At 50.1% G+C, this 24,526-nt stretch overlaps 4 protein-coding genes across 20 annotated transcripts in view; 3 read left to right on the forward strand and 1 right to left on the reverse strand.

Moving 5' to 3' along the window:
• The window catches only part of ARID3B (AT-rich interaction domain 3B), a 37,318-nt gene extending 31,262 nt beyond the window's left edge, over positions 1–6,056 (reverse strand). The window contains exons 1-4 of one of the 9 annotated variants that reach the window (XM_075045659.1): positions 5,811–5,896; positions 5,206–5,414; positions 4,515–4,591; positions 2,386–3,053 (exon numbers count right to left, since the gene is read on the reverse strand). In XM_075045659.1, the coding sequence (XP_074901760.1) occupies positions 2,386–2,964 (579 nt within the window). In that variant the 5' untranslated portion in view covers positions 2,965–3,053; positions 4,515–4,591; positions 5,206–5,414; positions 5,811–5,896. Of the gene's footprint in view, positions 1–2,385; positions 3,054–4,219; positions 4,237–4,514; positions 5,415–5,810; positions 5,905–6,039 lie in introns of those variants that run through there. The other 8 variants (XM_075045658.1, XM_075045656.1, XM_075045660.1 and 5 more) reach the window with 8 other exon arrangements.
• A 167-nt stretch (positions 6,057–6,223) lies between these two features.
• On the forward strand, positions 6,224–8,354 carry LOC142039227 (actin, cytoplasmic type 5). Its single transcript, XM_075045666.1, has 2 exons — positions 6,224–6,283; positions 6,854–8,354. The coding sequence occupies exon 2, from the start codon at positions 6,865–6,867 to the stop codon at positions 7,993–7,995; it is 1,131 nt and encodes a 376-aa protein (XP_074901767.1). The 5' UTR covers positions 6,224–6,283; positions 6,854–6,864; the 3' UTR covers positions 7,996–8,354.
• A 426-nt stretch (positions 8,355–8,780) lies between these two features.
• Positions 8,781–20,637, forward strand: UBL7 (ubiquitin like 7). 6 transcript variants are annotated; one of them, XR_012652841.1, is made up of 12 exons: positions 8,853–9,494; positions 10,032–10,151; positions 10,808–10,890; positions 11,009–11,093; positions 11,779–11,836; positions 12,374–12,507; positions 12,974–13,023; positions 13,713–13,880; positions 14,119–14,241; positions 14,616–14,779; positions 18,993–19,054; positions 20,490–20,637. XR_012652841.1 is itself a non-coding variant. In XM_075045674.1 (11 exons), exons 2-11 carry the CDS (start codon positions 9,311–9,313, stop codon positions 14,751–14,753), a joined length of 1,143 nt encoding a protein of 380 aa, XP_074901775.1. In that variant the 5' UTR covers positions 8,781–8,811; positions 9,265–9,310; the 3' UTR covers positions 14,754–15,209. The 6 variants fall into 6 exon arrangements, 5 of the variants coding, with proteins under 5 accessions (XP_074901775.1, XP_074901777.1, XP_074901776.1 ...); XM_075045674.1 differs by lacking the exons at positions 18,993–19,054; positions 20,490–20,637 and adding an exon at positions 8,781–8,811 and having other exon boundaries at positions 9,265–9,494; positions 14,616–15,209; XM_075045676.1 differs by lacking the exons at positions 18,993–19,054; positions 20,490–20,637 and adding an exon at positions 17,985–18,108.
• Positions 20,638–21,655: 1,018 nt separating this feature from the next.
• SEMA7A (semaphorin 7A (JohnMiltonHagen blood group)) overlaps positions 21,656–24,526 on the forward strand; it is a 32,066-nt gene continuing 29,195 nt past the window's right edge. For 2 of the 4 annotated variants that reach the window (XM_075045669.1, XM_075045670.1), the window contains exon 1: positions 21,656–21,768. Coding sequence is in view for 2 of the 4 variants with exons in the window: in XM_075045667.1 (XP_074901768.1) it covers positions 22,734–22,899 (166 nt within the window). In the remaining 2 variants the exon portion in view is untranslated. Of the gene's footprint in view, positions 21,769–22,697; positions 22,900–24,526 lie in introns of those variants that run through there. The other 2 variants (XM_075045667.1, XM_075045668.1) reach the window with 1 other exon arrangement.

The raw sequence follows: 24,526 nt of genomic DNA on the forward strand, positions 1-24,526 counted from the left end.
ACAAGCTGATCTGCAATATTTACCCTACTCAAGGTGAATATACCGCACCAGCATCACTAATATTGGGCACTTCAACATGGCCTTTTGAGCACGCCATAGCACCTTAATAACATCGTTCACCAGCATGACTACAAATATAAGCCATGCCTTGCTGGGGCAGACCATCTAGCCCAGTACTCCATCTTCAATGACAGTACCAGGAGACAGTATTTCGGGACAACATGGGAACCTGCCATACTTTCTGCCATACTTTCCCACCATCCAGAACTGTTGTAGCACAGCACATCCCTGATATTCCTTTATAATCCATTCCTTAACTTGATGTCCATGAATTCCTCTAATTCCTTTCTTTACTGCTGTACTGTCTGCCTCCCCAGCAGTGAAACAGATTACTTTAACACAGAAGAAAGAGAGTTTTTCTTTTAGTTTTGCTTCCTGGTGAAGCTTTTTGCACTTTGGCTTCCAGAATAAATTGGCCTGAAATCAAAGCTGCAACCTACTACCAAAAGACTTGATTACTGCTGAAGTGGGCCAAAGTAACTGGGTAAGTATTAGTGCACAGTATGCCAACTGTAAAACAGTTTTGGTTTTTTTGTTTGTTTGTTTTTTGCTATTCCACATCAGCTAAGACCAGATCTGGCACACTTAAGGTCATTTGTCTTCCCAGAACAGGGCAAATGACCTAGGAATCAAGCCTATTAAGATTCACAGGACTCTCACAAGATAAGCAAGTATTGGAAAGAAGCACAATGACATGCTTATTAGCACCAGCTGAACTAGAAATAAAAACAGCCAAAGACTAGTGCTAAGTTTATTGGTGGTTTTTTAGAAAGTGATCCCCCTAACACCAGAGTCCTGCCTACTATTCTCCACCCAGAGAACTGAAAGAGGAAGTTTTTGCCAGTCACTCCCAATCCAGTAAATTCTGAAGCAAATTCTCTAGTGACTGTCCCCTGAGCGACATATCCATTTCCCTACAGCAGCTTGAGTAACTTTTTTTCAGCCCAACCCCTCTTGAGAGGCAAGCACAGAGAAAACACAGCAGCAACTGGTTGCCTGCTGCATCCCATGCACCAGGGCTGCTTTGCTAGCATGCTTTATAGCACCAATAGTACAAATGCCATTCACCTGGCAATTTAGAGGAGTTCCTCCCACAAGCCTTGGTGAAGAAACACCAAATTGGTACAGTTTTGCAGGAGCAGCTGGGCAGGAGCCTACAGGCCACACTAAATGGAATGGGAAAAGAAATAAAGCTTGCTAAGCTTTAGCAGTTCCTCCTCAACCTGCTGCCTGTGACAGCACAAAACAAATCATCTTATGCATGCGACCAACAGCTAAGAGAGCCTGCCCTGAGCATCCACAGCAACCGTTCAAACACCTCTGGTTCACCAGCCACCACAAAGCAGCTCCAGCTTTTTTACTTCACAGAGTTTGCAGGAGGGAAAGAAAAAACAGCTCTGTTTTTGCCCATACAAGGTTTCTTACTGCAAAGAACTATCTGAAGCAAAACCTAACCCTCTTTACACTCAGGCTAACATCTGTAGAAAAGGACAATTAAGTCCAGCTTTTTTTCTCTATTTAAACCGTGCCATCCTTTGGCTCAATTTCAATGCACATAAATGCTGTAAACCTCTCTGAAAGTCTGCTTGAGTTAGGTCTGTAACAAAAGAGCACACAAGTGCTACATTAACTGAAATACCCACTTAGAACAAAGAACAGAAATCTTGATCCTCTGGCATTTATCTATAAGGACTAGTAATTCTTCATTCAGACATAGAATTAACCTCCTACCAAAACCAAGCAAGAGCAAGTTAGCTCCCTCCTTCCCACACGTGAAATACAAAGTGGCTCTGCTTACTCACAGGATCAGTGGCAGGACACGCACTCTTCGCTGCCTGCCCGCACCACCAACCAGAAATCCAGCCCCAGTCGCAGCATCCCAGAGGTCTGACACAAAGGCATTATAGATGACTTACGTGAAATAACTTGAGTGAGACATTAGCAGGCAAGTGTCTGCACCAAAAATAAATATAACACCAGCCTGTTCCATTCTGAATGGCACAGCAGCAGTGAGATAGAAGATAACCAAGCCAAAGATCAAACCTCTACCTCCCCACAAAGGTTCTGACAGGTTGGGGTTTCTATATCATTAGCTGGAAATCTGTATCTGTAAAGCAAATCAAGCTCTTGTGAAATCTCTTTATAAAAGGATAAACCTGGAAGTGTACACCAGGGAAGCGTCGCTCTGCACACGCCCGGTTCTCGCGCTCTTTCCAAAGCACTTGCAAACAGCCAGTGCTTGTAACAGGACACTGGGCTAAAGAAATCCTCAGTCTGACTGAATATAGTCATTCTTATTCAGAAGGAAGTAATGTTAACACTGACCTGTTTGAGCTGCTCATCCAACCGCCAGTTCTGGCGTCCAGACGGGGAACCAGAATACGGTTGCTTAGTAGTGTCTTTACCCTGTTCTTCTTTGCCCTGCTGTCCCCGCTGGTGCCCTGAAGCCGGAAGAGGATTAGAGGTAGAGGCCGCTCTTTGGTTGTGATGGGCAACTTTGGGAGCATGAAAATATTTCAGAGCAGAGCAGGTTTCTTTCCCAGTCACATTAGCACCATCCTCAAGATCTCCACCTTCCAAACCCCCTTCTTCCTCCTCCTCCTCCTCCTCTTCCTCGTCTTCTTCATCCTCCTCTTCTGGCTCCGAATTCATGCTGCTCTGATCAAAAGCCCGCGTAGCTCCGGCTGCAGGTGGGCCTCTGGCCAAGGGACCAACAGCAGAGCCGCCCGAAGCCCTGCCAGATGTGGCTGCTAGGACAGCCTGCTGCACGGCCAGCTGCTGAGTGTAGAGCAGCTGGGCTTCTCTCATTTGCCTCTGCTGTCTCTCCCTGGAATCCATCTGCAGAGGCGTTTGCTGCTTCTGCTGCTGCTTCTGCAGCTGCTCGACCACAGCTTCCAGCTTCATCCCGCAGTTTGCATGGCTGGGAAAAGAGGGGGGCGTTTTTGACTTTATCTGGCAGGGTTCAAGCCCCGACCTTGGGAGACTGGCAGAATCTGAAAGATAGACAAATATTTGTCCGTATGAATATAAAATGCTTTCATCTTTTCCCCAGGAAGAGGATAAATAGAGTGCAAAGCCAATACTCTTTCCTGTGCAGGAGACCGTGAAACAATCAGCTTCATGTTTAACAGCCTCAGGCTCAAACTTGCATTCAATTTTCAGACTGTTTAATTGTATTTTCAAGCTGAACACATTCGCTATAACCTCAGTTTCGTATACCCCAAAGACAGCATCTGAAATGCCTTTGTCCACGGTCCCAACAGTTCATTTTTCTGTCAGAATCCTTCCACACTTCCTAAATAATTACTTTTGAAATGTTAGGTTTAACATCTAGGGTTTGGTGCTTCTGAAAATACTACCTTAAAAGAAGACAGTCAGGGTGATAAGCTTGACCATATTTCTATTAAAAAATGGGCAGGAATTTATCACACAACAGTTATCTCTAAATTATTTCCCTTACATTACTAAATTCTTTACATTTTATATGTCTGCCTTTAAAAACCCCCTATATTCAGCCATTATTTTGCCCCAGGAGAGCGAGACAAGAGCAGAGCAAAGACCACTGTAGCCTGACACAGACTGCTGAGCACCAAGCAACTCCTGCCTCTGGTTCCCAGTGCATCTCAAGCCCTGGCCGTGGCCTCCCTTCGATTTTCCCAGCCGAAGGACAGCCTTTCCTAGCTCTCCATTTTGACCTGCAGCAAGCCCATGCTGAGCCAGCACTAGCCTCCTCTTGAGCAAAGACCAACAGAAGAGACCGCAGTCAGAAATACCGCTCTGATCTAGAGTAAATCCTAGAAAGACGACTATGCCTGTAATCCCCAACCATTAAAATCAGCATGTGTATTTTGGACTTTGTGTCACAAACTGGACCTGTTGACAAAGATGGTCCTTCTCAGCTTTTTTTATGTAAAAAGATGCTTAAACAGGTCTCGCTTGCTGCCCTTCAAGGTTCATTGATATCAAAATACAGTCGGATTGGAGAAACAAAGGAAAGGCCAACTACAAACAAGCTACAGAGTCTCCTGGCCACCTCCCACCACCCTGTTTACAACCAGCACTGTGCTATTCAAGCCACATACTTGAAAAAAGAGACTACTTCGCTAACACACATTTTCAAAACAGACACAGTTCTGTTCTAAAACGACAAATAACCTACCAGACACCAGTTTTAAAAGTGAAAGACAACTTCGAGCATCCTTAGCACAACTTCAAGTCTTCCTCTAAGGTGATCAGACACGTCTCTCGTACAGAGCGCCCTCGAGCTACGATGCCCAACTAATTTTTCCTCTGCAAACTCTTCCCTGTGCTAAATAACAGCCCATCACCAAAATGAAAAGCCTGACCGGTGCATTTGCATTTTTATCTAGCAGGCAGCAGCATAGCTTTAGCTTGCAAATAAAACAATATAAAGTGGATTAGTGGTTTGAATGTCAGGAGCAATAATGCATTACCTGGCAGCTGCAAAGAATCTTAGACTTCTTCGGCAGGCACAATACACCATCTGGCCAAGCTCCACACACACCCTCCTCTGGTAAAGCAACAATGAACTGGTGCTGGTGTTGCAACAGCAACCATAAACCAGGCTAGAGAACCTACAGCCCACACCTTGCTGTATATTGTTGCACCTGAGGCACGGGTGAGGTGTCACCTCTCCTGCCTGGGGGACATTCAGCAGGGCGTGCAGTTAATACACGCCTCGGGTACATTAACGATAATAAATGACCTGATACTCGGTTAACATGCCGAGCAAACACACCTCAGGTGCAGCAACACCCTGGTATGCAGCGCCCGCGTATTTCCTGGAGTTCAGGTACAATAGCGTGTGGCAGGTTTCAGCAGGATTTATGCGCGGCTGCCGAGGGTTTTCATCAGAGCCCAGCTCAAACCTCTTGAGCCTCCAAAAAGATGAATTTTGGATATGGTGAACACGCCCTCAGCAAGTATTGATGTTATTGTGGAGAGGCACGGCCAACTTTATGGCGAGTTTTAAGTCAACGAGGGGACGTGTTGCTCACAGCAAATAATTAAGTCACAATATCGGGACGGAGTTTAAGATCACAACTGCAAATAGACTAATTAATAACATTAAACCGCTCCAGGTTTTAACATCCATTTTACCCCTCAGCATGGATATTTGCTTACTTTTCGCGTCTCTCCCAACCCAGGCAGCAAAAGGATTCAGTTCAACCTTCAGGTCCTCACGCACCAGCCTTTGTGCGGCTTTTAATCCCTGGGAGAGCCCTTTAATTAAAGAAGCCCCTGGATTTGGATTTTTATCTAGCGTAATTAGGAAAACGCCTGCCTCTGCGCCAGCAGCGCTTGGAAAGACGTTTTTTCCAAGCGGAAACCACCTGAAAGAGTTAAAGGGTGAGATGAGCAGCCTCCCGGCCCCGAGGAAGGGAGAGGTCTCCCGGGGTGGTAAACAACTCCATTAACGCCCCCCCCCCCAGTTTTACCGGAGACCTCCCATAACCACCACTAAACCCCCCCACCCCGCCAAGGAAACCTACCCGCGAAAAGGCGGCTGTACCCGCCCCCCCCCCCAAAAACCGGCCCAAAGAAGCCGGTGAGCTCCAACCCACCCCCTCCACGCTTCGGTACCGGCCCCCCGGTACAGGCCTGGCCCCAGGAACCACAACCCCGCGGCCCCCCCCGCCGCCATTTCCCCGGTAGCGCCCCCTCCCTCCCCCTCTTTTCCTCAGCCCCCTCCCCTTTTCCTCAGCCCCCCCCCCCACCGGGGCCGTTACCTCCCGCGGGCCCCGGGAGCGGGTCGCTGCCGGCCCGTGCGCGGCCGCCTCGGCTCCGCCCGCAGCGCAACCTCTTTCCTTTCCTTTCCTTTTTCCTTTCCCCCCCCACCCCCCCCCCCGCCGCACACACACACACACACACACACAACCCCACACCGCCCCTCCTCGGCTCAGGCCGGAAACGGGGGCGGCGGAGGCGGTACCCCAGCAACGGAAGCGCCCGCCTTACTTCCGGGTACGGCCCCACGGCAACGGAAGAAGCGAACAGCGACAGCTTCCCCCCCCCCCCCCCCCGCACCCGGAAACGGCTTGAGAAGGGGGAGGAGAAAAGGGGGGCGGGGCTGGACCCGGAGCCAATTAAATAGCGAAGCGAGAGGCGGGTTGGGGGGGGTGGGCGGGGCGGGCTAGAAAAGGGCGCGCGCGGGGGGGGCGGGCCCGGCAGTCGCTGAGGAGGGCTGAGGGAGCGCGCGCAGGTGAGGGCTGAGGCGGCGGCGGCTGCCGGCCTCCCCCCCGCCCCGGGCTTTTCTCCTCCGTCGTTTCGGGTCTTCTGGGGGTCTTCACTGTCTATTCGGGCCCCGGGAGGGAAAGGGGAAGGGGTTTTTTTTGTGTTAGGGCTTTTGTTTCCCTCAGGTCTGTGGTAAAGGTGTATTTTTTGGGTGGGGGGAGGGGAGTGAGTGTCTGTGTTGGGGGTCCCTGCTGCTTAGTAGCTATCGGTCTACCTCAGGTCCCTGGGGAGGGAATGGGAAGGGTCTGTGCTTGTCTTTCTGTCTTCTCTCTATATATGTGTGCTTTGGGGGAAATAAATAAATATTATGCCTGCCTGGCACCTCTTCTCCACTTAGGCCCTGAGGGCTCTGTGGGAGCAAACTTTCAGGATATCCCCTCTTGCCTTAGATCCCTCAGTACTGCTGTTGGGGCTCCCTAGTGCATTAAATCCTCTGGGGCCCATAGCACATGGGGGCGAGTGTCAGGGCTCCTTGCTGTTCCTGCTGTGTTCCCTCTGAGGAGGGACTCTGACACCTCCATGTTCCTACTCACCTCAGGCCTGGTCAGCATGGCGGATGAGGAGATCGCTGCCCTTGTGGTGGACAATGGCTCTGGCATGTGCAAGGCAGGCTTTGCAGGGGATGATGCCCCCCGTGCTGTGTTTCCCTCCATTGTGGGACGTCCCCGGCATCAGGGTGTCATGGTGGGCATGGGGCAGAAGGACAGCTATGTGGGGGATGAGGCCCAGAGCAAGAGGGGCATCCTCACCCTGAAGTACCCCATTGAGCATGGCATCGTGACCAACTGGGATGACATGGAGAAGATCTGGCACCACACCTTCTACAATGAGCTGCGTGTTGCCCCAGAGGAGCACCCCGTCCTGCTCACTGAGGCCCCCCTAAACCCAAAGGCCAACCGAGAGAAGATGACCCAGATCATGTTCGAGACCTTCAACACCCCAGCTATGTATGTAGCCATCCAGGCTGTGCTGTCCCTCTATGCCTCTGGCCGCACCACCGGCATTGTCATGGACTCTGGGGATGGCGTCACCCACACCGTGCCCATCTACGAAGGCTACGCGCTGCCCCACGCTATCCTGCGTCTTGACTTGGCTGGCCGCGACCTGACCGACTACCTCATGAAGATCCTTACTGAGCGGGGCTACAGCTTCACCACCACGGCTGAGAGAGAGATTGTGCGGGACATCAAGGAGAAGCTCTGCTACGTTGCGCTGGACTTTGAGCAGGAGATGGCCACGGCGGCCTCGTCCTCCTCCCTGGAGAAGAGCTATGAGCTGCCCGACGGGCAGGTGATCACCATTGGGAATGAGCGTTTCCGATGCCCTGAGGCCATATTCCAGCCCTCCTTCCTGGGCATGGAGTCCTGCGGCATCCACGAGACCACCTTCAACTCCATCATGAAGTGTGACGTGGACATCCGGAAGGACCTGTATGCCAACACCGTGCTGTCGGGGGGTACCACCATGTACCCTGGCATCGCTGACAGGATGCAGAAGGAAATCACGGCCCTGGCACCCAGCACCATGAAGATCAAGATTATCGCCCCACCGGAGCGTAAATACTCTGTCTGGATCGGCGGCTCCATCCTGGCATCTCTCTCCACCTTCCAGCAGATGTGGATCAGCAAGCAGGAGTATGATGAGTCCGGCCCCTCCATCGTCCATCGCAAGTGCTTCTAGAGGGACTGCTGGCAGTCACCTGAGGGCCGTCCTTGCTGGGACATGTGCTGGGGCAACCTCCTCCTTCCACGTTGGACCAGAATTGTTCGACTGTTACTTATTTTATCCCTTAACTAGTTATGTCGAGGTACCGAGTAGTGACACGTGCATATTAATGGCCTGTTAGGCTGTAGTTCTCCCGTGGCTGGCTAGCTGCTCTTCTTCCTCATGGCTCTCTGGGGTTTGGAAGTAGATGGAGGGTTGTTCACTTTTCCTGTGTAACACGGGTAGGATGACACTAAAGTTAGACTTGTCACCTTGCGGTTTGTCACGGCTGGCTCCTTTGTAGGAAAACAAATAAAATTCTTAGGATTAAAAACTGTAAGGGGTTATTTTGCTTCCTTTCAGGGTGGGCTCTGGATCTCCCGGCTACAAAGAATTATTGGGCAATACGTGGGGTTTTGGACCCAAACCTGCCTTCTAGCTGCCTGCTTAAAGCTTAGGAAACAAAATTTGGGGTAAATGCTGTACAAACAGCATCGGGGCACCATTTAAAGCTGCCGTGCGTGGTGCAGACCCATTTGAAGAGCTGTCGGGGAGGAAGGCTTGACCGGTATGTGGCCCTCGCCGCCGCCTTGTACTTTCATGGTAACTGGGCTTTTTTTAGAACGCGAACGGCTCTTCTTGTCGGAAAAAAAGTTGGTGCCTTGGCACAGATTCTCTACCGCGGAGTCGCCCAGCGGTAACGCACCGCCTCCCTCTGGCGGGACTCCGTTTCCCAGGGTGCAGCGCGCAGCCGCGCAGCACTTCCGCTTCCGGCGCGCCCAGGGGATGCGGGTAGAGCGGAGCTGAGGGGCGGTCGGGGGTTTGGGGGGGCCTGGGAGGGGTGGGGGTCTGGCACTGCTGGGACACATCGCTGAACAGCCACGGGCGTCTTGCCCCGCATGCCCCCTCTGCTCCACCGTCTCTGTGCCGGGAAACGGGGCTTTCGGGGGGTGGACGGTGGCCCGGTGGGGGGTGTAGCCGCCAGGAGAAGCGGGCTGGGCCTTGCTCTTGGCTTCTCTTCTTCCTCAGCTGAGTGTTGAAGCTAGCAGGGGTGTTTCTGCCTTCTCTGTAGCTTCAGACACGGCTTAAGACCGAGGTAGGAGCCTAAAAAACACGGCTGTGTGTTGGTCAGGCCTCCTGTTAATTTTCCGTGTGCGTCCCAGCGAGGATGAGGCCTCTGAATTTATAAGGCGTTTGTCTGGGCAACGGAGAGTCTCACTTCGGCTGGTTTTCCTCCCTTTCCAGAGCTTTGCGGGTCTTAGGTTGGCTTAGGTTCAGTGAGAAGGCTGAAATGTCCCTGCCGGAGTGGCACATCGCGGTGAAGCTGGCGGATCAGCCGCTGGCTCCCAAATCCATCTTACGTTTGCCAGAGACAGAGCTGGGAGAATGCCCGCTTGGTGGATGCAGCATCTCGTACCTCAAGCAGCTCATCACCGGCAAGCTGCAGGAGTCCGTCCCAGACCCTGAGCTCATCGGTAGGTGCCTGCGTGGGTCGTGTCAAAGTCCTACCGCTTGGGGCCACCCTCTTCCTCCTTCTGTTAGTAGTGTTGGGCTGGTGGGAAGACTTGGCACAACCAGATAGCATGGCGTGGGAGCTCAAAGCACGCTCCAGAGACTGCTGCGCCGTAGTGGTCTTGGGACCTTGTGATTTGGATGGTTTGTTCTGCATTTGCTTGGGATCACAGTGCTCCTGCAGCATCAGTGCCCTTGTTAAGAAACCTTCCGACTTGCTAATACCAGTGTGTCCTTGTGAGATCTCTTATGAGAACTGAGAGAGAGGTCAGCTCCTCTAAAGGAGGTGGCAAAGTCACATTCTGTGAGTCTCGACCCCACAATGCCCTCCCTGAATCTCAGCTCCATAATTTCCCTGTGTTATGGAGTCCCTGTACTGCTGACCAGGTGAAGCAGCTGCACATGTGGAGCAATAACCCCCAGGCAGTCCTCACTTAAAGACCCCAGGCCCTTTCTGAGCGTGCCATAGCTGTTTATCTTTAGATGTTTCTCTCTCCTAGATCTGATCTACTGTGGCCGTAAGCTGAGGGATGACCAGACGCTTGATTTTTATGGTATCCAGTCTGGCTCCACTGTTCATGTCCTGCGCAAGTCCTGGCCTGAGCCTGATCAGAAGCCAGGTGAGGCGGAGGCAGTGTGGGTTACTGCTTGGATCTCCTCAGGATGTGTTTGGAGTGGGGCTCTTGTGACTGAGGAACAGCTTCTCCTGTGATTTGTTTCTGTGAGGCTGATGTGAGGTTTGGAGGAGGAATTGACTGATATGTTTGTGTGGGAACTCTCCACCTCTAACAGCAGTAAATGAGTGTTATGTTTTCTCGCTGATGGAAGAGCTCAGGAATGAGCTACGTAATGTGGAGAGCAAGTATCCTTTCCTTAATTGACTGTGACCAATTTTAGGGTGTTGCCAGAGAACCGGGAACAAAGCGACTGGTTACTCAGCTTGAGGGATGAGCAGGCTTATGTGCGTTCCTAGTCTGTCTGACTGTAGAATAAGATGGGTTGGTTTAGAGTTGTTACTTTAACACAACTCCTTTTGTACGTGTAGGAGGATACATCTATATCTGGAAGCTGAGAGTGCAGTTGTTACGCCGTGGTAACTGTACTGAGACATTCACAATCATTAGCCTGTGCCCTTCTTCTCTGAGTTAGCTGAATCCAGGGGCATTGAAGAATCACTACTGCTACTGCAGCATGGAAGTCCCAGTGGCATGCAGAATGGCTATTAAAGCTGACAGAGGGAGAACCACATTTTGTTCTGTTGTTTTTCCTCCCTCAGAGCCTGTGGATAAGGTGGCAGCAGTACGGGAGTTCCGGGTCCTTCACACTGCCCTGCACAGCAGTCCTGCCTACAGAGATGCAGTGAGTGGGGCTTCATACTGTGCTGTCTGGGTGTCTTTTGTCTGTCCCCTCTTTGTGAAGAGACTCCCATGGTGGAGCCTTGTTGTGCAATGCTGCTGTTCTCTGATTTCTCCGACAGGTCTTCAAAATGCTGGGGAACAAGGAGTCGCTGGATCAGATCATTGTAGCTACTCCCGGCCTCAGCAGTGACCCTGTTGCTTTGGGTGAGTCCAGGTGTGATCCAGAGGATCTGAGGAAAGCCAAATAAAGATAGCCCGTGTTTAATTCCTGACACAGGGACAGGAGAGTTCCCCTTCTCTAGAGAAAGTGCCTTGTCAGTCCCTTTGTGGAGCATAAAAGTCGGTCCCTGCTCAGGGGTCAGAGCTGTCCTCCGTTGGTAATGTTTGGGAATGGATGCTGGCTTTGAAAGGATTAGGCAACATGGAGCCCAGAGGAGAGCAGTGGGGATGGATGCTTTCACCCTGCCGCAAAGTGTTACAAAAATGCTCATTAAATTTAGCTTGCTTGTTCTGGCCTGGGATGCTACTAGCCTTTTTGGCACATTGCTGTGAGGCAGGTGGAATATGGGATGCGGTCACAGCTGGGCTGGAGTGAGCTGGGTGCCAGATTTGATCCTGCCCTTAAGGTGGAGCTGTCCGTGCTGGAGCACAGCCCGTGGGATCTGCTGGGAAAGCCCCATCCCTTGGGTGTGTGGCTGTGATCGAGAGTCTCTCCAGGAAGACATAAAAGGCTTCAGAGAGAACAATAATAGAGTTTTTATGGTGTCTGCTAGTGACTCAGTTCCTGAAAAACAATTTATTCTTCTGTTTTTTCCCATGACTCTTGTTTGAGTGGCTCCTGTTTCTTGTATCCTGTCTCTTACTTGTCACGTTTCCTGATCCCTCCCAGGAGTCCTACAGGACAAGGATCTCTTTTCAGTGTTTGCAGACCCCAACATGCTGGACACGTAAGTTCACATAAGCTGGTGCAGTGACTAAGCAATGCCTTTGTTGCACTGTTGTATAGACTGCTTCTCTCTGTGTGGGAGAGAGAGTTCTGCTCCTGCCTGCCAGTACAGGTACACCAGGCCAGAGACTCAGGATAGGACACTTCCTCCTCAGCAGCAGGAAAGAGGGAACTGATACTTTGATACACATCTACCTCCACTGTTGGATTAAACCAAAGGATATTTAGTGAGAGACAGGGCCATCGTTGCCTCCAGATACTGGGTTCAAACCTGGATCTGGTTGCTCACAGCAAAGTTGCTCCCCTGAGAGCATATGGGAGATGTTTACCATGGGAGGGTCAACATGGTATCAAGGAGCTCCAGCTTCTTCAGCTGCGTGGAGCAATGTGGGGAGGTATGTGTTTCTGGAGAGCCAAAGGCAGTGGTGTTAGTGCAGCCAGTGGGGATGGCTGTGCCATAAGTTCTTTGTCAATATTGAGCTGCTGATGTCTTAGTTTCCCTGTGTACAGTATTCATCCTTCTGCTCTTTCTCTCCAGGCTAATCCCAGCTCACCCTGCGCTTGTGAATGCCATTGTCCTTGTTCTGCACTCAGTGGCTGGCAGCACCCCTCTCCCAGCCCCAGAGACGTCCTCCCGAGGCATGTCCTCCGGCTCCTACCGGGACATGCCAGGTACATTCAGCCACACAGATGAGTGGGGAACCTGCAGAAATGATGTGCTGCAGGATTTACAGACAAGTTTGTGCTGTACTGACAGAGTCATCCCCAGGCTGGAAGGAAAAGAGGTTTGGGTTCCTGAGCTAGAAACATGCACTGTGATTTGAGAGATTCTGTGCTGTGTGAGACTCATCTGGGGCACTTTGGCCTCAGGGCCTCTCCCAACCAAGTGTGTATAATGACTGTTGGTAGCAGAGTGCTGTGGCCTCTGTTTTGTGCAAATGATGGGCCTGACCTGTCTTCCACTGACCTGCTGCATGTGAACTTGTTGGTGCTGCGGCCTCTGTCCTAACCAGTGCGTTAGGACAGCTGGGGCTGAGCCTGGCTGCATGGACAAGGACTCCACGGGATTCTTATCTGGTGCCTAATTCTGACCAGCACCCCGTTTTCTACATCTCTTGATTCTCTTTTCTGTTGGCAGGTGGCTTTCTGTTTGAAGGTCTCTCTGATGATGAAGATGACTTCCACCAGGTAAGTGGCCAGGTCAGGTGGAATGGCAGTTTGGGACTTGCAATACGGGTTTAAGTTTTCTCTCTTCCCGTCTCATGAGTGGCACGAGCTGTTCTGGTCCTAGGGATATTGTGGAGACAAACATTGATTGTGGCATGCTTGGGTGCTGTTCATGTTAGTATTTTCTTGAGTGCTGAGGTAGGGTCACAACAGAAGAATGCAGAAGCACTACTTGGAACTGCACTTGTCCTGAGAGTAAACACCTTCATAGCTAAATTGATGCAGAGATAGTTGTGCACAGATAAGCATGGGAGTGTTGGTTCCTGCCCTTCTTCTGTGATGTAAGAAGGTTTTCCTCTCCAAAGGACAAAGTATTTTGTAAGAGAAATTGCATGTTTAGGCTGAAAAAGTGCCTGTCAACAGCTAACTGTTTTGTTACAGGCTAGTAACACTTTGTCTTTAAGCTGATGGATGGTACATTAACGTCTTCTGCAGTTTTGTAATAGCTGAGTTTGTGGAAAAAAGCACATCCCATTCTGTCATGTTTATTTTTTAAAAGTTCTCCACTTGTGAGTTTTAAGTATTGTAGGAAAGAAATCCCTGGGAAATGAGCACATGAGCCAGATTTTACTGGGACATGGACACCAGCATCAGAGGTGGGGTTTTTTTTGTTGTTATTGTTGTTTTGGGGTTTTTTTTCCTCCATGCAGAGCACAAGATCTACACCATCCAGCAGCACTTCTGGTTCCCGCCCAGCTTCCCTTGGCTATGCTGGGGCTGCTGGACCCCGGCCGATCACGCAGAGCGAGCTGGCGACCGCGCTGGCACTGGCAAGCACCCCAGAGAGCAGCTCCCACACACCCACGCCTGGCACCCAGGTACAATGGCAGTGCAGCAGCTAGGGAGATCCTCCTGGGCTGTAAAACCAGTGTTTGACTGAGTGCAAGCCCCACTCAGGTCTGGGGGCCCTTGCTGCTTTATTTTCTTATGGCTGAGTTCTCCTCCATACAGTCTCAAGGAGGCGTGATGGTGGGGTGCAGCAGGCGTTGCTCTGTGCTGGCTCTGGTTCCTGTGACAAGTGTTCTCCTGATCCATGTACAACTTGTTTCCTCCTAGGGTCACTCCTCTGGGACCTCCCCAATGTCATCCAGTGTCCAGTCAGGAACACCCATCACGAATGACCTCTTCAGCCAGGCCTTGCAGCATGCCCTGCAGGCCTCAGGGCAGCCCAGCCTGCAGGTCAGTGTCACAGCCTTTCCCTTCAGGAGCCTGTGAAAGCCCCATACCGCATTGAGTGTTGCAGGGTGGAGGTGGTTCTTCCAGTTGCCTCCTGTGGCAGCACATTAAGCTGAAAGGGGCATCACCGGAGAAGTGCTTCTTGCAGGAGGCATGATAGACCTAAGCAAAAGTACTGGGAGGGTGGGCTGGTGGATTTGGGGAGTTTGCAGCAAGACTTTGAGCTTTCCAGATCTGTTTGCACACTTGGCATTGCACTTGTGAGCTAGAGAGAAGTGGGAGAATGCAGTGTGGAAGAGTGGGCTGTGGAGAAGGCTGTTTTGTTTCTGCTTGGACTCTTGCACCTACCCTTAGCTGCCTTTGTTTCCTGTCTGTAGAGCCAGTGGCAACCACAGCTTCAGCAGCTGCGAGACATGGGCATACACGATGATGAGCTAAGTCTCCGAGCCCTGCAGGCCACTGGAGGGGACATTCAGGCTGCCCTGGAGCTCATCTTTGCTGGTGGGGCTCCCTAGCTTTTTGGGCAGGAGAGGCTGGACTGGTGAGTTGCACTGAGGCAGCTGTGACATTCCTTGGTCTGGGACTTGGCCCTGAAACTCTTCTCTGCACTGGGGTTCCTCTTTCCAGCATGGAGCAGTTGGGGTGGCTGCTCCTTTCCTTGCAGGTGGGCAGTGCGCTCCTGTTTGAGAGCACTAACCATGCTGAGGGCAGCTCCTCCAGATCCAGATACCTCTCTCCAATCTCCTCCTCCTGGCCACCAGAGACGAGACCTCAGAACTTTGTCCAGCATGGAGAAAGAGGTGGCTCTGTGCTGGAGAGATGTGGCACCTATGGTTCCACAGTCTTAGATCCGTCAACATGTTTTCCTGCCTGTTCTTTCATTCCTGCCCACCTGACATGCCTCAGTCTATCTTGTTTTGCCGTTGTGGTCCCTCTGTGTTTAACTGTATTAAATGGACTATATTCACTTGCCTGTTGTTTGGATTGTGATCTGTCCTGGGTTATGTTCCAGATCTGTGAGGCAATGTGCTCATTGCATGAAGCAAACTGGAGAAAATGCTTTGCCTGTTGTAGGACTGTTGTTATTTCAGCAGAGGGCACTCCTCTTGCAGAGCAAAGCTGTTATGTGTTAGGAGAGCAGTGTTCGGGGTGTAGCTGACCTGCATAGCCATCCTGCCATGAGTTAGGCCAATACAAAAGAACTATTTGTGCTACAGGTGCTGCAGAGAGGCATCATGTCTGTTTCTTAGCAGAAACCGATTTTTTCTCAGTTGTGCTGGGTAGGGCTGGTAGAGTCCTGCAAACTGACAAGAGCAAGGGTACAGGTGCAGGTACATGGCCACCACAGGGTGACAGTAAAAAAAAATGAGAAGCACAAGTCGTGAGGGGATTGCTGAAGAGTGTGAGGTGCTGCCGAATGACTTGGCAGGAGAAATGCCTTGCCTCTGACACAGGTTACCCTGTTGGTCAGTGTTTTCTTAAGTGTCTTCTAGAAATCCTGGGTGCCATGTTCGAGGTGCCTAAGACCTGAGCCGCAATCAAAGGCATTTGCCTCTAATTACAGTCAGTGGGAGCTGAGAGAAGCCAGAATAAGAGCTGGGCTTTGCTTCAGTCTGATTGTACCCTTGAGATTAACAAGGCATGAAAATGGGAGCTGCTCTGCCTGAAATGCCACCATGCGTTACTTAGGAAGCTAAAAGCAGAAAATGCTTTCATACCTTCAGGCTGCCTGTGCTCCCCTCTAATTCCTCTCCAAGCCCTACGATTGCTTGCTGATACAATCTCAGCTATCACCCAGCAAATGCTGGATTGTTCTCTCCAGGGTAGTCCATTGACTGATAGACTTTAATCCTGTCTAGAGGATTAAGTCTCTAAGGAGGGAGGGACAGTTTTTATTTTTCATTATGTAGGAGATAAGATGTGATGGACATAACTGGCTTTCCTGACTAGATACACCCTTCCAGGTTACTGCCCTCATTAACCACTTTGGAAACCCAGTCCAGATGATGGCTATGATTTTACATGTATGAAAACCGATTAACTTGTTCCCATCCCTGGTGCCTTCGCCCCTTGCTTTGCTGAGGGAGTGGCTAGCATATGCACAACATCCTCCCTCACTCCCTTCCCCACTGTGGAGACAAGCCCTGCTCTCAGCCCTCAATCCTCCCAGGCTAACTGAGGATTAGCTGTATTGCAGATGCTGCTGCCCAAAGCTGGAAAGCATTTGCAGGCCTTATCAGACCTGCTCAGGGCTAGCAGGACTTGCTGTGGGACCAGGGCGACTGGTTTGCTTTTCTGTACCATGTCAATTCTCAGCTTAGGCTAGCTTGGGGTTATTGGTGTCCCAAAGTGGTATTTCTTTTCTGTCCTGACCTTGCTCTTATGATTTGATCAGTTTGATCCACATTTTGTACTAAGTAGTTTTTTTCTGTTAAAATGGCTATTTCTGCTTCTCCCTGTGTCCCCATATAACTGAGAATTGCCTGGATGCTTTGTATGGAAAAAACTTTTTTGATTTTTTTCACAAATTGTGTTACTTGGCTTGGAGCACCACATCAGATACATTCTCCGTCTGAACTGGCTATAGCAGAGAAGAACTTGGCACTGATGTTGTTCACGACGCGACTGATGCATGCGCTTCACTTCCCTCATCTCGCCTGCCTTTGGCTGCCTAGAATAGACGTGCTCAGCAACCAGGCAAATTTAGAGACGCAAGGATGGGAAGAGAGGCTCTGCCTGGCACCTGCAGGGCTGGTGATGGAGGAGGAGGAGGAAGGGAAACTTTGATGCAGGAGCTCTTGTAGGAGAGTGGAAGTTCAGAGATACTCAGAACTGGCTCTGCAGCAGCCAGGTGAGCACTGCCTTCCCACCTGGTGTAATGGCCGAGTGCCTTCTGCCTTGAGATGAAAGCGATACTGGCAGCCACCTCTGTGCAGAGAAAGCTCAGCCAGCACAGCCTCTGCCAAGGGGGATATACCGGCCAGGGGGAGGCTGCAGGAGGCACATGCTTGTTTGGAGAGGCCCTTCGCCTGGGGTTAGCAGCCTAAATGTGGCTTATGGGGATGTAGCATGAGGTCTCTTGTCTGAGGCAGTTGTCCTGACTTCTACAGTCATTGGAGGAGCCTATATCCTGAGAGAGGTATTGGAACAAAGCTGGAATGACTCTGGGAGGTGCTGGTGTCCATTGCTTGCTGAGAAAGCAGCTAAGTCCAGGCACTAACTTGCCAGTGGCTGAACACAACAGATTCTGCTCTTTGGGAGCAAATTGTGATGCGCTGTCTCCTGCCTGCCTGTTCCTTGTGGTCCACCCTTGGTGCCACTGCCCTGACAACCTTCACCTCTGCTTGCACCAGCTTTGGTTGTTGGGTCTTGGCTTATCTGTATCCTGCCCGCAGCAGGGGTTTTCAGTAGTAATGGTAGCAGTTGTTTGTACTCCTGTGGTTTTGGTAGTCTTGTTATTTGTTCTGGTGCTTGACTGTCAATGCTGGTGCATCATGGACACCTGCAGGGATTGGCAGTTTGGCTGGGATCTAGGCTTTTCACCATATGGGCTCTGCTTTTCTACTTTGGCCACCTTGATGGCTTTTTCGCCATTTCTGCCTTGTCTCTTTCTGCCTAAGACAGTCCTGAGCTGACTGTCTCCATGAGGAGCAGAGCGGCGTTGAGGGTGGTAATTTTCCAGCAAAAGGGTGAAATGGAGACAGAGCAGAATCTCCCAGGCTTCACGTCCCTGATGGCTTTTGCAGTACCTCAGCCTGTGTGACTGCCCACCTCCGTCTTCCTCTGCTTTCACAATGATGCTGGAGCCTTCCCATGTGTGAAGCGAATACAACCAGCAAGATCTATCCCAGGAGCAGATGGTGTTTGAGGTATTAATTGTTTATGTGCAGACACGGTCTCTCTGGTCTGGGCATGCTTGGGTGGTTTGTTGTATCAGAACATAAACTGCCAAAGTTTCAAGCTCATCAGCCTTGATTTCTGACTTCAAATGACTAGTGTTGGAGAGATTTCCCCTCATCCTCCCACATGTCTCCAGTATTTCAGAATAAATGTTTCTTCGTTGCTTCCCCAGCCAGCCAGAGGGTCTGAGTGTCCTCTGCTTGCAGAACCCTGGCACAGGAACCAATTCCCCATCTGGGCAAGGCAGCAGAGCACCTTAAACCAGTGTTGCTGTTTTGCCCAGCTCCATCCACAAATGTGCAGGAGCCAGAGGACTAACCATCACAGTGCCCTTGCCATCAGACATCTGTACTGAGCTGGGGGAGCATCGTTCTCTTCTCCCCAGCACACTGTCGGGCTATGTACCTTGGCCCCCAGCTCATCTCTGGCACATTAATTCAGGATATTGGTGAAGGTGACTTTCTCCAGTGCTCCAGGATGCAGCAGCTGAGTGTCTCCCTCAGGATTTGCTCGGGCAGGAGTAAGCTTTGGCAGCCTGGCAGGATACATCCACGTCGTGAACAGCAGCAGGGAACTTGTCTGGCAGAGCCCTTGCCCATTGGCTTGCTTTCTTTGCAAAGGACTCGGTGCTTTCCTGGCTGCTTTCAGCTTTGTCCTTGCGGGGAATGCCAAATTGTCAGGAAACACATAATCATTTTTAGTTTTTCTTCTTAAGTTAGCTTTGTGCTGGTTCAGTGAGCTGAATGTTCTCACCAAAGGGGCCAGGCTAGTGGCAGGACAAAGGGAAGAGGGGGCAGTGGGACCTGGTGGGCTTTCCTTGGCAATAATGAAATCTTGGTCTTCCTCTTTCTTAGGCAGACTTTTGAGGAAGGAGGAAAGAGTTTTCCTGATGCTGGGACAACTGATCAGGAATAAGGTGAGAGCCCACAGATCAGGGCAGCTGATACCGTGCAGCTTTCTAGCAGCCTGTGTCCTGTGGGACTTAGTCTCTTTCCTAGCATGAACCAACACTTTCCTTTAGAAGTAGCGAAAGGGGAGCTCTGTGACTTTAGTCATCAAAGCATCCTTTTAAAGGAACTGTGCGTTGCACAGCAAAGAGTCCATGTGATGCTAACTGGAGAACAGCACAATAAAACAGTGTGGATTTAAGGCAACTGACTCTATTTAACTTGGTGAAAGCAGAAATGTACTGAAGATGTCACACCATGAAGATTTTTCTATTTCCTAGTATTTTGTTCTATGTTTATTGTATTCTAATATTCATAAATCACAATGTTTATGAATAATCCTTTGATTTATAGTAGTGCATGTAGTTCTAGTTCTGCCTTACAAGGATGCTTGAGTTTAAGAGTATGGTAAGCAAAAGGAGAGGTCAGAGGGAAGAAGATAAACATCCTCTGATATATCTTTTGAAGTCAAGACAATGGCTGAGCCACTAGCTTTGAATGTGAAGCTTCCTGACTCTAGTCCTCTTGAACTGAGCCTGGAAACTTTGAAAAAAACCCAACCCCCCCAATGCTCTGAAGGTGAGACCAGGGATTTTGGGGAGCATTTCTGACCACACAGTCTTTCTAGCTGACTTCTGGGTGTTCCAGGCTGCCAGCACACAGAATGGTTGTCCGAAAATCACTCTGAGACTTTTTTTTCCCTACCACTTGTAGCATTCGCTACATATCAAGGTGCCACGCTTAGATCACTGGTCGGCCCGGACCAGGGAAAGAGACAGATAACACACACAGTGTGAGCGCCAACTTCCGGCTTTTATTGCGCAGTTAATTCCTTTTATACTAACAAGGGGAGGTGGGGTTACAGGTACATCACAAGGCTGCGACTAACCCTCTAACTTTCCGTGACAACGCGAGATCTTCCGAACGCCGACCCCTACAACCACTGAAATAAATACCTTGCTGATTTAAGAGCATGGTCCACTTGTTCAGCGGGCTGCGTTAGTTTAGGTGTTGAGTTTGAGGGAGAAGCTGGAGAGCTGTGGAGTTCCACTCCAGGGGTGATAAAAGCATGAAACAGCTTATGTAGGATCAGAGCCAGCATCCCCTGTCTTCTGCAATGGCCAATGACAGATGCTGCAGAAAAATGTAAGAACAGGGTGAGTAGAGGAAGATCCATCTCCAGTAGATTTTCCAGCATCCATTCATCTGAGGTTTAGGGACTTTTAGAGCTACATATGGGGTGTTAGTAGTTAACAGTAGTTAAGTAGTGACTTAATCTTGCTAAAGCAGAAAGGGTTGCTAATGACAGGAGAGCTCTGTAATCCCCCAGCATGCTGCCCTGACATCCTGCAGAGCAGACTCCAAACTGTTTACCTTTCTGTTAATTGGTTTGTTTGCATACAGCCTGTTCCAGGGAAGGGAAGGACTGCTGACCATCCTGTCTCTGCAGGATTCCTTTTTGAGGTCTAGCTCCCTGGCATTAAATGCTTTGATCCCAAAGGATCCTCAGTTATACATAATTTAATCATCCGATGGATCCTGCCAACTGTTGTCTGGTCAAGTGAGTTCGTGTCCCTTTATTCTTCCTCCGCCTCATTTTTTTAATTCTTCTTTTCCTCCTCTCCCAAAACTCTGTGACCTGGTTCCTTATGGCTTCCTGTAATTGCTTTCCCAAATGAGCTGTGTGGGAGTGATCTGGACACATAACAACCAGGAAGCAGGTGACAGGCATGAAGCCAGCACAAGGAAGGGCAGATAGCAGGCAGGAAGAAAGAGGAGCTCTTCCCTGCCCAGGCCAGTGTCCCTTTGAAGAGTTTTGGCAGGTCACAGGGAAAAATAAGTCAAACAGGCCCAGCACATGGTGAGGTCCTGAGCTGTTCCCACTCTCCTGCCGGAAGAGATGGAGGGCTTCCCATGTCTGATGGAAAGAGAAACCAGTGCATCTGTGGTGCCGAGCCTTCATGTCACCAGGCAGGTTCAGAGTTTAGAGCCAAGGACAGTGCTGAACTGCAGATGCTTACCTTCTGCGTCATTTGGCCCAGGGTTGGCTAGCAGGGGCCAAAATAGGCAGGAGGAGCAAGAGACAGACCACTTCTTAGATGTCTCTCCCTTCCTGGCAAGACAGATATCACTGCTGGAAGTACTTGAACAGTACAAGGTCAGCTTAATATCTTTAAAATAGTTTACTTTCCTGAGCAGCCTCCACTTAATCTTATGTGCCTGGCCAGTTTGTAAGAGACTCTGTTGGCATTTTTCCCAGCAGCAATTTTAAGTGGCTTCTTGGGGACCAGGTGACTTGCTTTGATTCCCCAGAGGAAAATGTGGACTTAAATTCTAACCCATATTGTGGCAGGGAATGGGAGACCAGATTGCAGAGAGTGAACCTTAACTTGTGTGTTACCAGGAGGACTTTGTGGGTTTAATGGAGCTGATAAAGGGGGCTTATAAGCTTGTTTATGGGATTGTGGGTGCTGGACGCTTTGTAGGGCTGTTCAGAGCAGCTGGCAGATGTGGGAATCGGTATTGCTGAGGAGGCTGCTTTGCCCACTGCTGAAACATAGCCTTTCCCACAGGAGAGCATGGTAACTGCTCTGCAGCATGTGGTGATGCTGCTCTGAAATCCAGGCCCTGCCAGGAAGTAGAGGAGCACAGTGGTCAAGAAAAGAAACACCAAGAGTTTCAGGTAAGCAAAAACACAGTCTGGCCTGCTGGGCCCTTGTAGGAAGACATTGCTGACGCACTGTGCGGCATTAGTATATCAATATGCAGCTGTCGTGGTGGGAGTGCGGCAGATCAATCTCAACAAAGCAACTTATTTCTGTTCTTTTTTAACTTTCTTTTAATTGGGTAGGACTGTGCATTGGTTTTTATTTACTCTGCCTAAAGCCTTTGATACCCCTGTCTGAGGGGTGTGCATACACTTGGCAGTCTGTGTCACTGATGTGCATCTGTTTTACCTCCTTTCCTGCTCTGTCAGTGAGTTCTCAATCACTATTGACAGTGCTGCTTGTTAATGAGATGATCATTCAGGTGAAAGGCATTTGCCAACCAAATGGGTGTTTAATGAAGAGGGTGAGGTGTGGTTTGGGGTCATCTAGTTGAGTGGAGTTTGTGGCTAGTCCTCAGGCAGGATCTCCACAAGCTACTGTGATCAGTGGATGGTGTTGTGAAGCTCTGGTCTGGGAGGTCCTGCCTGGGGTGAGCCCCAGGGGTTTCCTCAGTGGCAGAGGGGAAAGCACTGAAGAAGGAGAGTCCCAGCTAGGGGTTTTGTGCTGCTTTACAGGGAGTTGAGTGCAAGATGGCTCTGCCACAGGTTTCCTTTGGCAAGTCAAAGCGGTTGATCTACCAGAAAAAGATGTCCTGGGGCACATGGTTCCTTTACCCCTTCCTTGACTGCTTTTAAAGCCCTGGGGGTGGTGTTTAGCACATGGGGGCTCCTGACCCCTTTAATGACACTTCTTGGGGCAGGAGATTCTGTGCTGTCCTTCAGCATGATGGCAGAACTGAGAGGGGGAGGGATACCAACTGATCAGCCCCCCAGACTCAGTCCAGCTTAAACAGCCAATGGAGATGAGCTTGCATGAAAACACCATGCCTGGAGAGGCTGAAGGGTTGACAGCCATTGCAGGGCTGTGGCCTTAGGACGGGATGCTTGATGTGGTAGCTGTCTGCAAGGAATGTGAGTTGGGCAGGAGGATTTGTGTGTTGAAAGCAGAATGCAGCAGCTTGCTGATAAATGGTCTGCTTTGCCTCTTTCCCACCTCACTTTGTCATCTGAGGACTGAAAGACCTGTGGTCAGCGCTAAAAGAAACCGTGAGTGGAATTTCACTTTTTTCCCCTCTCAACCCCCATGCTTATAAGTCGACTTTCCAAAGGTGAAATACAAGGGGTAAGAAATAGAAGCTCTGATCTTCCAAAGCTCTACAATGGTAATTTATACTCGTGTCCTGGCCTCATGGGACATCAGTCCATCCTACAGCAGGGTCCCTGCACAGGCAGGGTTTAACAGAGGATTTCCCATGCTCTGTGTCAAAACATGCAGTCTCCCAGTCTTGTCTAGGGAGGGACTGTGGAAACACGTGCACAGGTGTGGCATGCTGGACCTGGTGAACATCCTCAGTCCTTTGTGCCATGTTCAGAAAGGACCCTCTTTGTACTGTTATGAAGCAGCTATGGCTGATAACAGCCAGAGATCGAGATTTCAGGAAGAGATGGCACAACAGAGGAAAGATCTTGCCTGCCTTGTCAGGTTTCTGGAAGAGGTGGCACAACAGAGGAGAGATATTGCCTGGCTTGTCAGGTTTCTGGAAGAGATGGCACAATAGAGGAAAGATCTTGCCTGGCTCTTGCAGGGATAACAGTGTGTTGTTGATGGGGTTTTTTTTGTTGTTTTTTTTTCCCATGGAAGATTTGTCTATGTTCAAATCCATCACGCCTACTGGCTGTTTCTCAGGGTCACATTCCTGACCTGGGGTTAGCAGAAGGTAATTGGTATGTTCTTGTGAATAATGCTCTAACATACCTGTTCTTCTCTAATGAAAAGATACCAACTAAAACGGGAGGTTTCATAATAGTTTGGCTGCCTGGGCTGCAAACGTTGAAGCCGTCTGTCTCCTCTGCAGTGATGAATAAAACTGTTCCTCTTAAGGAAAATCTGTGCTTTATGACTTTTACAAGATACTTGGGGAAGCTGCCTTCTGATCTGTGTTGGAACAGAGTATCATGATCTGGAAAAAACTGCACATAATTTGCACTGTGGAAGTTTCGCTACTTGAGTGAAGCAGGAGGAGGCTGAGCAGGGAGTTCGTGCCTGGAATCCGATTGCTTGTGTATGCATTCCTTGTTGGGTAGTGGAGGTCATGGCATGCGGCTGAGCAGGTCCTGAGCAAACAAACTCTGTCACAGAAGTGCTTGCCTGTTTTCGGTCAGGCATGTGTGTACTTAATGCACAGCAGGTTTCTGGCTGCATTCAGGGCACTGTTCTGTATTCAGCACCTCCTGCAAACTGGTACAGGGTTGGAGCAACCTTGAAATCAGCTCTGCACTCCTCCCAAGCCTACAAGCTGGGCTGTTGCTTGATGAAATGTGTGCAGCATTGCACTGGGCTACTTTATATGCCTGTGGGACAGCCCTGCCCATGGGGAACTCGTGGTGGGGTTATTTTCCCAAAGCATTGCACGGTGTGTGCCATGCCACTCCCTTGACCCTCCAGATCGTGCTCGTGTGTTGAAGTCACTTTCCCAATGTTGACCTGTGAAATGATCTAATGTTTCTGCACCTGTGGGAGTCAGGCTCATCCTGGCTGATCAAGTCACTTTGCTGCCCTGAAGGAGCTTGTGGGGAGGAAAAAGGACGCTAAGGGGAGCTATAGCTTCTGGAGGGAGCAAAGTCATTAGGGTGAAAGCTCAGTTTTAATGAAGACCATTATTTTGAAGAGTTG

This window comes from Buteo buteo, chromosome 13 (assembly GCF_964188355.1).
Source record: "Buteo buteo chromosome 13, bButBut1.hap1.1, whole genome shotgun sequence".
NCBI classification, from domain to species: Eukaryota; Metazoa; Chordata; class Aves; order Accipitriformes; family Accipitridae; genus Buteo; species Buteo buteo.